This window comes from Enhydra lutris, unplaced genomic scaffold, assembly GCF_002288905.1.
Source record: "Enhydra lutris kenyoni isolate GAN:26980312 unplaced genomic scaffold, ASM228890v2 scaffoldscaffold32, whole genome shotgun sequence".
In the NCBI taxonomy this organism is placed as follows: domain Eukaryota; kingdom Metazoa; phylum Chordata; class Mammalia; order Carnivora; family Mustelidae; genus Enhydra; species Enhydra lutris.
The window spans coordinates 5,967,990-5,982,237 of NW_019154116.1; the positions used below are offsets into that span (position 1 = coordinate 5,967,990).

General features: G+C 51.0%; 1 protein-coding gene across 1 annotated transcript in view; it reads left to right on the forward strand.

The window, feature by feature from the left end:
- The window catches only part of LOC111153427 (adenylate cyclase 2), a 406,431-nt gene that overhangs the window by 369,779 nt on the left and 22,404 nt on the right, over nt 1-14,248 (forward strand). The window contains exons 20-21 of the mRNA XM_022512437.1: nt 4,137-4,295; nt 12,818-12,964. Of these exons, the coding sequence (XP_022368145.1) occupies nt 4,137-4,295; nt 12,818-12,964 (306 nt within the window). The remainder of the gene's footprint in view (nt 1-4,136; nt 4,296-12,817; nt 12,965-14,248) is intronic.

Genomic DNA, 14,248 nt, shown 5'->3' on the forward strand with positions numbered 1-14,248 from the left:
AAGTGAAAGATGGGAAAGAAACGAGCTTCCATGCAGAATATCACCTGTGTGGTCACTCCCCCGGAAACAGGGCGGCCCCTCTGCGGGGTCTCCTGTTTCTCCATTTCATCCCAGGGACGTTTGGTCCTTCGCTTTCTCCTCCCAGAGTGATCACTCAAGGTTGCTTCACAATAGTACCTTTTAAGGACCTAGAAATCAAACCGAATTCTCCCCACTCTTTTATTGGTTGCTGTGATGACAAGCGCACAGTACCACTATGTACGTGGCCGTATTGCTACCTCCACCGGCTGCCCGAGATCCATTACTCTCTGGCGTGAGATGACCCAAAGCGTTCAAGATCATGGTGGGGCATAATTTAACACAATAGCTCTGACCCCAGTCTTTTAAGGAGTCTTTTCTTGTTACGTCACTAATGTTGACAACAGATCATATAGACACCCAGGGGCCTGAGAAGTCCCTGCTCCTTCCAGGGGCGATGGTGTTAATGATCATTCTCTGATAGCCGGCATTGGGGTGTGCCAGGGTGAGCCAGGACGAAGGCCCCAAGTCTTCTGGGCTCACAGGAACATCCAAGTTTTTGTGATCTAGTGCTCTGCGTGCCCTTCTGAAAACACAAGTAGGTCACAAATGTCTGATGTTTAAAATAAGGCTTTTAAGTTTCATAAATAGGCATGGACTCAGGATTTCCCAGGTGTGTGTGTGGTTTTTTTTTTTATTTTGTTTTGTTTTTTTAAGACCAACAGTATGGACATTTTGCAACATATTTTTGTTGTCATTTGTCCTCATGACCCCCCTGCCCCATGACCATCTTTTTTTGAAATGATGGTGATGTTTTTGCTTTCTAAGCAAATTAGCATGCTAAATATTGCTCTGGGATTCTGAGACACCTAAATAAGACCATAACACACCTCCTGGAAAAGAGCTGAGGTTGAAATACAGTCTGCGGTAAAAATGTCTGCCTGAATTCAGGGGCTTCTTTTGAGAAACAAAGATTCTCTGTATTTCTCCTGAGTTTAAATGACCACACACTACATTGAGGGTCTGCATTCTACAAGTCCTACAAGATACAGATCCGGGCAGGTGGCAGTCTGGTGGCCTCAGTTAGGCTGAGGCCTCCAGACGAGGATGGTTCTTCCCTTCTGAACCGCAGACCACCCCCTTCCAGCCTGTGAATTCAGCTCGGGCACGTCTCTCTTCTTCCGTCTCTCTTTTTTGCAAATGGAATAAGTTATTTTATTACAAGAACAAAACAGACTTGCTAATTTAATGTCTAATTTCACCCATGTTACAAATGCAAAGTATATATTATCATAGGATGTAGGTTACTGAACTCCAAAATATTATGCATAAGTGAAATAAACTCAACTTGCAGAATTAGACCATTAAAGTATCTACAGTCATTATAAATAGTGCAAAGTATATACCATATCTACAGTGCAGGGGGAGAGTATAAACATGTGAAAATGAGTTTCTTAAGGAACAGTTAGAACATTTGTTTGAACAATTTAAAATATTAGCAAGGATACTCAAATACAGAACTAACGAAGTCATTTATTTTTTCTCTTTTTTTAAAAAAAACTGTCGAGCTTCTTCCCAGGCCTCCTGAGGAAATCTGTTAGCCAGTTCAAGATAGTCTTGGGAACCAAGGGATTTTCCTCAGCCCACCGCGCAGACAGACGTGGCTCTTAGGACTCTGCCTGCCAGATATGTAGCAAACGGTGACTCATCCTTACAGCCTTTGGGCTGATGAGACTGGTATGCAAGGCTTCAGAGCCCAGGAAGGCATGGAATCACACACTGCCTGCCGCCCCCTACCCTGCCCGGGACCACCTCTTCTGTCCGCGTAGAAAGATGTAAACCCCTCTAGTTCCTCGGCTTGTTTTCAGAAGTAGACAAAGCAAGAACTGCCCTTGAGGCTGTGTCCGGTGTGAAAGACAGCAGTGAGGTTCCCGGAAACAGTCTGGTGCTTCTTCCAGGCTCTTCCTGTTCTCACTCGTCTTTGCCAGACCACATGAAGAGCAACCTCCACGTCTCTGCGTGGTATCTGGGCCCTGGGAACTGTCAAGTAGCCCCAGACTCTGGGAGGTTGGGCGAAGATGTGGGGCCACAGCATCACAAGGCAGGACTGCTGTTTTAGTTGAAGGGACAAGGGACATGCAGCGTCTTGGAAGCAGTGGCTTCCCGTGGCCCCCCACTGCACCCCTCCGTCTGACCTCCCCCAGGTGTCTGTGTCTGAGCCCCCTCTCCTTTCTCGCGTAAGGATAGAGTCATTGCATCGTGAGCCCACCCGCCATCCTGCGTGATCTCCTTAATTACACCTTCAGAGTCTGTTTCCAGAGAAGGTCACAGTCCCAGATTCTGGAGACGAGGACTTGGAACTGTCTTTCTAGGGGACACCATTGAATCCATTCAGTTGGTTTGGGATAGAAACATCTGTCTTCCATTGGGGGGTTCTCCGTGAGTTTCTAATGGGCTTGTCCTTCAAGGAGTGGGTCCTCTAGCAGATGCCCTGGGGAGGTGGGAGGTAAGCACCTGCCAGAATGTTGCTTTCAGTCCAGGGAAGCTGGCCCCAAAGCATCTCTGTTCCTTTCATAAGAGACTTGCCAGATGCTGCCCATGATGCAATCTCGGTCACTGGGGAGGCCTGAGCCACCCCTTAGTAAGGCTCCTGGAAACCCCACATGGTCCCCTGCGCTGGGCCTGCTGCCTGCCCTGCCCGCTCCTGGGTTCCTCCCTGGGTCACTTTGTCTGATCCCGAGTGTGCATCTGGGTCATCTCGATGCCACCACCAGGGATTGCCAAGTCATCTCAGTTTAGAACAAGCCACACCACGGGGTCATCCCCCAAAACCCAAACAAATAATCTATTCTCCAAGCAACAGGCTTTTTCCAGGAAGTGCAGGGCAGGATTTCTGTAAGTGCAGAATGTGGAAGATTTGGCATTAATGTAAAAATTTAATATAAACAAACATTAAAAATATCTCATTTGCAGTCTAAAAAAAAAAAAAAAAAGCCTCTACGAAGTAAAAATAAATTCCACACCAGAGGAGGAGGAATAATTTTTGAGCATATCATAACGTGGTTTGAATCAAACCTAAATGATGAATGATCATTGTTCTTTCAGGTTTCCAAATGTGAATTATTTTAGTTGCCATCTGTGCATGGGAGGCTGTGTGTGTGTGTGGTTTGTACTGCACTAACAGAATTAATCAAACCAATAAAACCCCCAGCACTGATTTATTCTTTGCATTTTTTTTTTTTTTTTTTTGGTCAGGAAGTTACTCTTTGGCTGGAATTCACCCCGTTAGGCCCTGGTCTCACAGGAAGATTCTTTTAGGGCTGTTTCACCATATAAAATTATTTAATTCATAGCAGATGTAACACAATGCCAAAATCAAAGAAACACTTTCCCAGGAAGCAGACCTCTCTATCTCTATGTTAATAATAACAGTTTAAAAAAAAAAAAAAAACATTAAATTTCACTACATGATAAAGCATGAACACGTACATTTTTACTAGCAGGCGTCATCTTAATTAAATGATCCCCAAACGAACTTTTGTGTAAATACAATGTCATTCTCTCAGCGCAATGCCATTCTAAAAGACTAAAGACGGAATTTTCAGTGAATACTTAATCTCAGAATTTTGTGGTGGGGAGAACTGATTTTCAAGGAGTCAAGGCAAACTGCCACAAATGAGCACCCTTTTTTTTAAATGCAAATTATCCCACAGTGCGCTCTCTGGGCCAATGCGTTTCCCATTTTTCATTCATTCATTGTTTATATCCCATTATGCCTCTTCTCCAAAGATAATGTGAGCGATCTTTTTATTAACATAACTTTGCAAGAAGGCTCCCACGTCACTGACATCACTGCCCACCCCCCCAACCCCCACCCCGTCCCATCCTGTCCCCAAGGCTGGTTCTTTCCCAAACTTGCTTTTTTGCCAGTGCAGGTGAAGGGTTGATGGGGACAGACTTGGGGGCAGCCGCGGGCTTTGTAGGGAGGGAGACTGTTCTGTTCGGGGGGGTCTTTTTTCAGTTTTGTTTCATTCTTTTTGTTTTCTCTTTAAAACCTCCGCTCTCTGGCAGGACAAGATGCCCTATCGTTTCTTTACCTCTGTGTCCTCTTGTAACAGAGTGAATATTACTGTAGGTTAGACTTCTTATGGAAGAACAAGTTCAACAAAGAGCGGGAGGAGATAGAAACCATGGAGAACCTGAACCGCGTGCTGCTGGAGAACGTGCTGCCCGCCCACGTGGCGGAGCATTTCCTGGCCCGGAGCCTGAAGAACGAGGTGGGGCGCCACGGGGCGGTGGGCTGGGGCAGGGCGAGCCGCTTCTGGCCGGGACCGGGAGGCCGGTGGCCCTTTGGACACCTGCGTGCTGCACATGTCCGCTAGTGGCCTCAACGGGTCCGTTTTGAGACGATGCTGACGGGTTTATAGGGATGACAGCAGGGACTCGTGAGTTAGACTCACCTCCGAACATGGATTCATTATTCCTGGCTTTTCTCAGGGTGCGGCGGGAGGCTCTGGGGTTGCCAGCAAGTCACAAAGGTGGCCTCTCTGTGGTGTGAGGGCCGCCTCCCTAACCGGCACAATTCCAGCAGGCATCCCACGGCTCGTAGCTTCCCCGAGGGCCTCTTGAGAGCCTTAGAATTTCAAAGACAGGACTTAGAATTGAGGCGCTGTCTGCACAAGGGCAGGTCCAAGACTTGGGTCTGCTCCCTCGAATGGGTAGAGGTGCCGATTTCTGGGAGCGTCTGAGGGAAGGGATCCTTAACTAGAATTGGAAAGACCAGGATGTCGTTGTCACGTCAAAATGGCTGATGAAATCAGATGTCACAACATCTCTTTCACGTTCCTGACTTACAAGAGTCAGCGGGTAGATGGGAGCAAACTCATGTTTGAGCACCCGCTGTGTGCAAAGGCCTGCGTCTGGCGCCATGGGGGATTCAGAGGTGAGGTGTGGTCCGTGTTTGGGGGAGGTTGTCAGTTGGGATCAGGAGCAGGCGAGGGGTCTAGGAGTCCGCAGATGCGGGAACTTGCTCATGGAGAAGCCGCGCCTCCAGGATGCTGGGGTACAAAGCAGTGTCAAGTGAGAAGGCTCGGAGCAGTAGTTCCCCGGAGCGTGTTTAAAGTTGACGTTGGGTAGAAAGCGCCCTGCGGTGAGCAGGAGCTGAAGGTCATCACCGTCGTCCTCCTGGAAGCCTGCCAGCCAGGGGTCAGGGTCCCACCGCAGGTTTCTCTGACTGTGGACCACTCACTTGTCCATTTCTCCTGCTGCTCTCTGCAGGCGGTCGGTCATCCGGCACCTGTCGGCCTGCTGCTGGCAGATAATCCCTGCTTCTGTTAGAAGGAGTCACCTGCTTTCAGTAGCAGCAGAGAGCATGTTTGTCTGTCTGCCTAGCTCTCAGTTTAGCTCATAAATTCAGTGTGTGCTGAATGTCGCCCCTGCCCTGTGGCCAGGCTGGTGCTGGGCTCGGACACAGATGGATGAGACAGAGGCCGCCCCATCGCCCGGAGGGGACAGCATCCTCCTGTGTGCAGGCAGACTGGCATGAATGTGTGAGTCTGGAAAGGCCACCACTATGAGGCAGCAGCTTCTGAAACTGAAAAGAAAGTTCTAGAAACTGGCTGGGGGGATGGAGGTGGGGAGGGAGAGAGTGAGAATATTCTGGCCCAGGAGGCTACCTCTCCACATGGGCATTTCGAGAACTCTTCAGGGATGAAGTAGGAATCATGTCACGACATCAGCCCTACGCCGTGTTTCCGTCTTTGTCAGATAAGGAAAGTGGGTTCCTTGGGGGGCCTCATGCGTGGCCCCTTCACTCCTGTGTGTACTTGGAACCTGTCTTGGGCCCCAAGGAATCCCCAGCTTACCAGTGGCTCCCGAGGACGGCTGGTCCTCACTGGCAGGACCCAGAGCCTGGACCCAGGCCGCCTGCAGCCCTGTTGGGAAGGAGGCACGCGCTCCATTTCAGATCCTTCCAGACTCACTGCCACGGGCCGCTCCAGGCCCCGGAGCCACAGACCCGCAGACTTTGGTTTTCGCTCCGGGTGCCGTGATCCCCGCACATCATTGCTGTGTTTGCCCTGGCTGCCCAGTTTGCTCAGTACAGTAGAGTGACACATGCGGAATCTTATGCTGGGAGCTTCGGGCCAGTGAGATGGTCCCTGACATACTGGCGACATGCTGCACAGCCGTGGGCGGCAAGGGGCTCTGTCAGGGAGCAGAGGACATACGACTGTCCTCGGTTGTGACTTCCCGTACCTCACCGCCAGGTTTTGTCAGTTAGGTTAAACGGGGGGGGGCGGGGGGGGCGCGCGCAGGGGCTACCCAAGCTGCCGCTGTTAAGTCTAGAGGATTAAAAACTTCCAGGGACCCTCGTCGGGCCCCGCAGGGCAGAACGATCCGCCCCGTCTGCTCAAAGGCAGCGCAGCGGCCAGGGCGGCTTGTGCTCTGCGGCTGCCGAAGACCAAACGCTCGGCGCTGGAGATTGTCCTGGTGATGAGCCTCCTGGGGAACATCCTGAATGCAAAACAGAGCTCAATGCGCAGGCGAACAAGAGAGAGAATCGCTACCCCTCCCCCCCTTCTAACAGTCCTGAGCACCCCACCAGGAGTCTCAGTGGGGGGGATCGTGTTTTTCAGGTTTTTTCCCCCAGGACTCCTGACGAGGTTACTCTAAGGAGACTCATTTGAGGGCATAAACCATAGCAAACTCCTGCCTCGTCCTTCTGACTTCCTTACAGGTTGGCTGCCCGCCTTCTCCTGTCCCCATCAGACCTTTTGTCCTCGGGTGACTGTCCCCAGACAGAAGAAACCATTCCCCGCCCCAGCGATGGGGAATCCTGGCCTCGGAGCCCCAGGCCGGCCAGGCTGCTGTTGCTTGGCCTTCGGCAGTCAAGTGATGATGGCGTGTGCGCCGTTTGACGGCGAGGATCCCGTCAAGGCCATCAGGGTCAGGGCCGAGTAGATGCCCCCTGCGTGAGCGCTCACTCTCCCTAAGGCTTTCTGAAGGGGAGGTCCGGCTGTTGTGGAATGGTTTGGTCCCTGGAGAGGGATCTTTTCCACTGGATTCTAGACCAGGCCTGGCAGAGAGCCACCAACAGGGACCGTGAGAGAGCCGTGCATGCAGGAGCAAGGCTGCTCGAAGGGAAGAGATGCCCGGCCCGCCTGCCTCCCATGCCAGCTTTCCTCCTCAGACTGGGACCTGCTTCGTGGCTGAGAGCACGGGTCTGGTCCCAGCCCTGGCATTTCCGAGCTGTGAGACCCAGGCCTCCTTCCTCTCAGGGTCCAGGACTGATTTTTAAAGCAGTAATTTACGCAGAGCTCTTGGAGTGGTGCCTGGCATGCAGTCCACACTCAGTTTTAATCTTGTAAGTAAATACCCCAGATTTATGCAAAACTTAGGAATCACTGCCCACTGGAATTTATTAATAGTTTTAAGGAAGTCTTCTTCCCCAGCCATTACATGGCCCAAGGAGGATGGAGAGCAAACCCCGATGTAATCTCTTTGCCCGCCAATCTGATTCCCGCAGCTCCCCCTCTGGGGGGTGGGCTGAGCTCCCACGCCTGCCAAATGCAGAGACCCAGGGCTTGACTTTTACAGCTGTGGGGGTGGGGTGGTAGGAAGGGAGACAGGAGCATGCCTTTTCAGTTCACCATAAGCATTAATTACCAAGGCTTGGATTTCTGGAACATTCCTTGGGAACATGACATATGACCTTGGCCAGGACTGATGTTAGCAAAGAGCCTTCCAGCTCTTTCTGATTCTCCAGCCCACCACATGGATGTTCAGAGAAAGTGAATTTCCCTTCAGAAGTCGAAAATGGTTTAATCATAATAACAATCCCCGAAAGTTTTGATTTCTACAAAAACCTGTTCCCTCCGCCTGTGCTCCCTGCGTGTGGGCAGAGGACGGCTTGTGTCTGCAGGCACCTCTTCCTTCCCACGGGCTATTTGTTTTGCTTAGCGCTTCTGCACGCCTCCCTGTCCCTCGGCTGCCCGGGGTCTTGGCCAGGCCCGGGCAATAGGCCATCCAGGCTCAGGGAGAGAGCCCTGTATTCCGGGCCCCGAGCCCTTGAACTGCCCTTGGGTCGCAGGAACGTTGCGAAAGGCCTCTTGAGCAGACATCAAAGCTAGCTTTCATCACTCATTGAAAAGACTACGTTTTGTCACTGAGTGGACCCTTTGCCAAGTCTCCAGGTGGTAAGGAGGCTTGTGATTCTGAACCAGGCAGCCTCGTTGCGGGAGAGCGGAGGCCTGATCAGAACAGGACCCAGATGTCCCTGCGGGGACTCACCAGGTGCGCAGACAGCTGTCCTTCCCAGCCATGGGCCCACGCCGCCACCCCGTCCAGCCAGACCCCCTAACCATGTTCCTTGTAAAGGTAGGCTAGAATGCCACCCGGCTCACTAGAGGGGCCTTTGTGCTAATTACTTGACACCCCAGAATAAATTAGGGCCTTAGGTGACAGTTGGAGACCCAGATGCTACATGGTTAGCACATAGGTCAACTGGGAGCAGGGGTAGATGGGGGATGGGTGGTCCTCCTGGCCACGGAATGAATCGGGAAGAGAGCACTGATGTGGGAGTTCAGAAACTGAGTGCTAGTGTCAGTTCTGAACATTTTCTAGGCTTCCAAGCAGACATGTCCACGCCTGGGCATACGCAGCCCCAGTCAGGCTTTGTTCTCATGCTCTGTCTACCGGCGCCCTCTCCAGCTAGACCCTTGAGCCCCTTAGGGCAGGGCTTGTGTTGCTCATCTGTGGGTCTGAACACGTGGCATGAAGCCCAGCGTGCAGACGGCCCCCGGGGGGAGGATGTGAGTGAGTGGGCACGCGTGCACACGCACACACACAGGCCAGATGCTAACGTGAGTTTCTGTCTGTGACCCACAGCAGGAGCTCCCATGTTCCAGAGAGGGCACTGAACCTTTTGCGCATTTACAAATGCCCTTCCTGAACACTGGTTGCATGATTCTCAGCCCTTCCCTCGCAGGAAGCATCCGAACGGGCAGGAGGCTAGAGGAGGGGTGCTGGACAGGATGTAGTGAGAGGTCAGCCTCCCGGGGATCTTCCCTTCACCTCCAGCCTTGTGCGTGGGCCAGAACCTGCCGTGTGTACCCTATGCTGGGACCACTGAGTGGTATCCTGGGAAAACACCTACATCTGGGGGACACAGGTGACAGGCAGGTCCCAGACAAGTGGAAAATGCAGCGGGAGGGGACTGATCAAAGTGTTTGGGCCGAGAGAGCTGGGACTGCGGGTAGGGACGTAACTGTCAGGGCTTGGGAGGGCAAAGGAGGCTGAACGTTGCTCAGGGACAGAGCAAGAGAAAGACAGTTGGCATAGGGTTCTCGGGGATGCTGTTCTACAGAGCCACCTGGAGGGGGGAAGGCCCCAACAGAGAAGCTGTGAGAGCAGGAGAGCCTGGGGCAGAGAGTGGTCCCAAGCAGGAGGGAGCGTATCGTCCACAGCAAGGGAAGCTCGGGCAGGATGCTGAGTGATAGAGGAAGCTACAGGAAGTCCTCAAATGACCCTTTGCAATGTGGGCCAGGCGCTAGTGCCCCGGAGCAGGATGGAGTCAATGGACTGCTTTCCCACTCCGTCAGACACTTCCTTCTCTCCTCAGCCTGCGCCCCTGGAGGTCGGCAAAGCCTGACTAAGCACGTTGGGGAGGGTCGAAGTTGGCAAGTGCCGCCCCGGCTCCCCCCACTGCAGCAGGCTCGTGCTGCTGGAGGAGAGCCTCACGTGCAGCCAGGTTCCGAGTTTCGACCTCTCATCGGGCCGGGCACTTTGATTATTGACAGGGGGACTTGAATCACCCAAGAGTGACAGGAAGAGTCACAGCATTGTCCCAAGTCTTCGTCCAGGGTTGGCTTGGGTAGGAGAAGAACAGGTGTCACTCGCTCAGCAAACTGCAAGGGGCGGTGGGCACAGAGGCGCAGTTGTTCACTCTTATGTCTTAATTACCTGAGCTTATTGAGCAACGTGGTGCTATGTGAGCGAGGGTTGAAATGAGGCCCAAGCTCATTTCTAACTCCAAAGCTCGGCGATGCCTCTTGGCAGCCATGTGCCCAACCAGAGTCACCTGTTCTAGACCCTGAATTCCAGAATCTCCTCAAAGGCTGCTCACTGCCCTGCCTCCACGCACAGATCCTCTGGAAATACGAGACGAGCTCAGGCCATCAGCCGATCAGCTCGTGGTCCTCTCTGGCCCCAAGCCTAACTCAAATACCTGAGGGGACCTCTCATGAGTTTAGGGTATGGTTCTAAGCTCTGCACATGTCACTGGCTCCAGAGAATTTATGAAGCTTCCCATCGGTGATGTTTCCCTGGTTCTCAAGAAGAGTCCTTGAGCCTTGAATTGGGGACCATGGGGCCAGAGACCCATGCCCATCCTTGGTGTTTCCCCAAAGGTTCCCAGTGCCTGCTCTGTAGAGAGAGTGGCTGAGAGGTTTGCAGCCCAAGCCCCCGGCAGCACTCCCCACCTTTAGAGTGCCCGAGCAGGGCTCTAGAGAGTAGTCCTGGCCCCGAGGCCAGCGGGAGCCTTGCTGTGTCACCCCACTCCCATGACCTTCCATTTCCTCATTCAGCCTGTAGTTCATAATCCAGGCTGCACAGAAGAAAAACCCATGGACCTTTCCCAAAACATACACACCGTTGGTCAAGGGGAGACCCGTTGGTGACTCTCCCATGCATTCCTATTTGAGGACAGCGGAATGAGATAATGCGAGACTCCCTCCAACAGATAAACCTTGTTTTATCAGACTCCAAACCAGTGAGGTCAAAGTGCACCTTCACCCACGCTGCCACATTCAGTGTTGTGTTTCCTTGTCTCCCATTTCTGCCTGCCCTTCAAGACCTCGGGGGAAGGAGAAAAGGTCACATGATCCACACGTGGTGGGAGGCCCGCACTGCCCCTGAATCAGCCACATGCTTTGTGGTCATCGGGACATGCGGGTTCACGTGTAAAGTGTAGCGTCTGCAAGGGTCAAGTGTGCATCAGACTTGGTAACTGTGACCTTGGGCAAGTAATATAACTGCCCTCAACCTCAGTCTCCCGTTCTGTACATTGAGAATAATAGCACAGCCTCATAGGACGGTGGCCAGGGGCAAGTTAATTAAGCCTGTGGAGTGTTCAAGCAGCAGGTGCTGGGTCAGTGCTGACCATTCCCGGCCTTCCTCTTGTCATCATCATCGTTCCCCAGTGTCTCGCTCTGGTCAGTGTCAGCAGACAGTGGGGAACACGGAGGGGACAGAAAACACTCTGTCTTACAGATGTACTCCTTTTCCTGAGGAGTAGGGAGGTCAGTGAAATGCGTATTTCTTTGATAAAACTGGCATGTTTAACTAGAACAGGCTTCTAGCGGGTTCTCTCTCCCCAGTTCCCTGACTCCCCGGCTTCATCAGCATCACTAGAATCTAAGCTCGCCTGTCACATGGGCCCCACGTTGCCTTCTCAGGGTATCAATGCTCACAAAGAACTTCTCAGACAAAGTACCGTCGGCACAATGAGCCAACTCAACCATGTTGAGAGCCGAGTAGAAAAGAAAAACCTTGATTCCATTGTCCGTGTATTTTGTGAAGATTATGAGGCAGGAGCAGAAGGCATTGCAGGGCGGTCGGCCCTGAGAACAGGAAGCCAGTGTAAGTCTAGCTTTTTCAGGAAGTCATTGTGACCTTCATGGGTCGCCATTGTCCTGATGTGTTTGTTAAGAGACCTCAGTGGGAGAAGAACGGTTCTTCTGAGAGGCTCTTCTGAGAGCCCTTTACAGGGCTGTTGAAGTTGCGGTCTCCCTGGGTGCCCCAGAGAGCAGAGCTCACCATAACAGCCATGCGGAGTCCATTCCCTCCCCCTGCCAGGCACACAGGAAGTCCTGGCCACCTGCATTCTTTCTCCACTTTGAGGTCAGTCATCTTGTTTAACAGAACACTCCTCATGGTCCCTGGTGGAGGGGGTATTTCCCGTGCTGCACTGCGCCCACCATGGCACCTGGCCTTCCTGCCAGTGTCGTGTCACCTGTGGGCCCTGATGAGCCAGCGCCAGTGGGAGGACAGCTCCTCACCGAGGATCAGCCTCTGTGCCTACATAACAACCCTCCCTTTCTGAACATGTCACTGAACTTGAAGGTTGTATGTTGAAAACATTATGAAAACACCTTAAAATTATATTGACAAGACATTGTAATTTTATTCATGTCTATGGATAAAGAACCATGAACCTCTTTCTACTTAAAAACAAAGGCCTATGTTGAGTAAATAGTGTTGGTGTTTGATTCTGTATGAGTAAGGAACCTGGGGAGTTTCACTGGATCTTTCTGATGTCATTGAGAAGTACCTTGATGGGTTCCATCTGCTCCTTTCAGGAGACACTAAAGAATAAAATGCATAAATACAAAGGGCGTCATTTTAGGCATCACAAGTCATTGTAGGCCAATAGAGTAGTTTGGGAGATCATTTTGTTTGCCTTCAGTTGCTTAAAGGTCACCTCTTTTACTAAGTCAGAAGTCTGTGATGTCTTGTCATGGTCCGAGTGGGGATGGCAGAAAGGACTCTACCAGAAGGACTCCTCCGATGAGCTGATAGAGCAGTGGGAACAGGGGACTTGGAACCTGCCTCCTGCTCCTTAGAACCCTTCACTGGGCACCAACGGCCGCGGTCTGGAATGTGCTCGGGGCTGGTGTGGGGGAGGTGGAGTGGGACACTGGGCGATTTCTTCACCAGTTCTAACATAGAGAAACACTTGTCTTAAGAGTGTGTTTGTTGAAAGGGTTTCCTAGTGCTCAGCGTCTCCTTTTCTCCTGGGCAGGACTTATACCACCAGTCCTATGACTGTGTCTGTGTCATGTTTGCCTCTATTCCGGATTTCAAAGAATTCTACACGGAATCAGATGTGAACAAGGAGGGCTTGGAATGCCTTCGGCTCCTGAATGAGATCATCGCCGACTTCGATGATGTACGTACTGGAGAATTACCCTTGACGGGTAGGGGTAGCCCCCGTCCCACACTGTGGCATTCTTGTGGCCATTGCACTGGAAGTTAGTCCAGTCTTGTGGCATATCTTGAAATACGTCTTTGAGTGTAATTCTTGCTGGCCGGCTAAGAATGAAAGCCTTTTGCTCTCTTATGGTCCTTGACTAATTTTGGAGAGAGAAATACGGGTTTTTTTGTGAGATAGTATGATCCCCAGGTACAAGTACCAAAATCAATATCAATAAAGTGGCTTTCCACTGTGCTCATGAATTTTCTCAAAAGGCTTGAGCTCCAAGGAAAATGCTTGCTTATCTCTTGATATAAAAAGAGATAATGAATGTATTTATCATAGTAGATTATTGGCATATCTATCTCAGCGTACTCCAAGGTCAGATATCAGCTTGAATTGTGCAGGGATGATACGCTTTATTATTGAAAAAGCAGTCTGTATGAGGGATAATATATCTTAGGAGGGACAAAGTATATGCTTCAGAATTTGAAATAGGTGTCATTTTTTCAATTTCCAGTATTCTGCCTACATAGAGAATAATGTGTTTTGTTTTCTGGTAAGAACAAACACACTAGTGGTTTTAAGGATGTTGCTACATCATTCTTACAGATATCAAGCAAAATATAGCAAAATTGACATACATGAACATAGGTTCATCAGGATCCATGGAACTTTGAAATACAGTGATGAAATTACTGATGTGATATGATGGTTTCGGGCCAACCTTCTAAATGTCTTGTGTGACCTGTACATTTTTCTCTACCCACCATTGTGACCATGAGGTTGACTCAAGACTTAACAGTGAAGTCATGGCAAGTAGAGATTCCCACTGGTATGCCCAAAAGCCAGACTGCCAAAAAAGGGTCAAGATGTTCCCAGTCCTCAGTTGGTCCCATTGTCCTCCTGAGCAGAGGCAGACAGCATCTTTCAGAGTTTCCTTCCCTTCCTCTCTCTACCCCTTCTCTTTTCCTACAGCTTCTGCTCCTATTTTTACCTATTCTCCAACCCACCACAAGTCCTAATGTACTTGGATGGGGAGGAGGCCAGTAGGAAGCTGGTAACTGATACCAGAAACTCAGACAAGAAATATTCAGGTCAGAGCTAATGAGGGGAGACATTCTAGATCATTCTTCCCCTTACATCTAGAGCTCAGAGGAAAAAGCCAGTTCTCAGCATTATAATTGGTCATAAATCACCCTCCCCATGCACAGAAGACTTCCCCCACTGAATCATGTTTGTGCTAAGCCTTTCAAACAC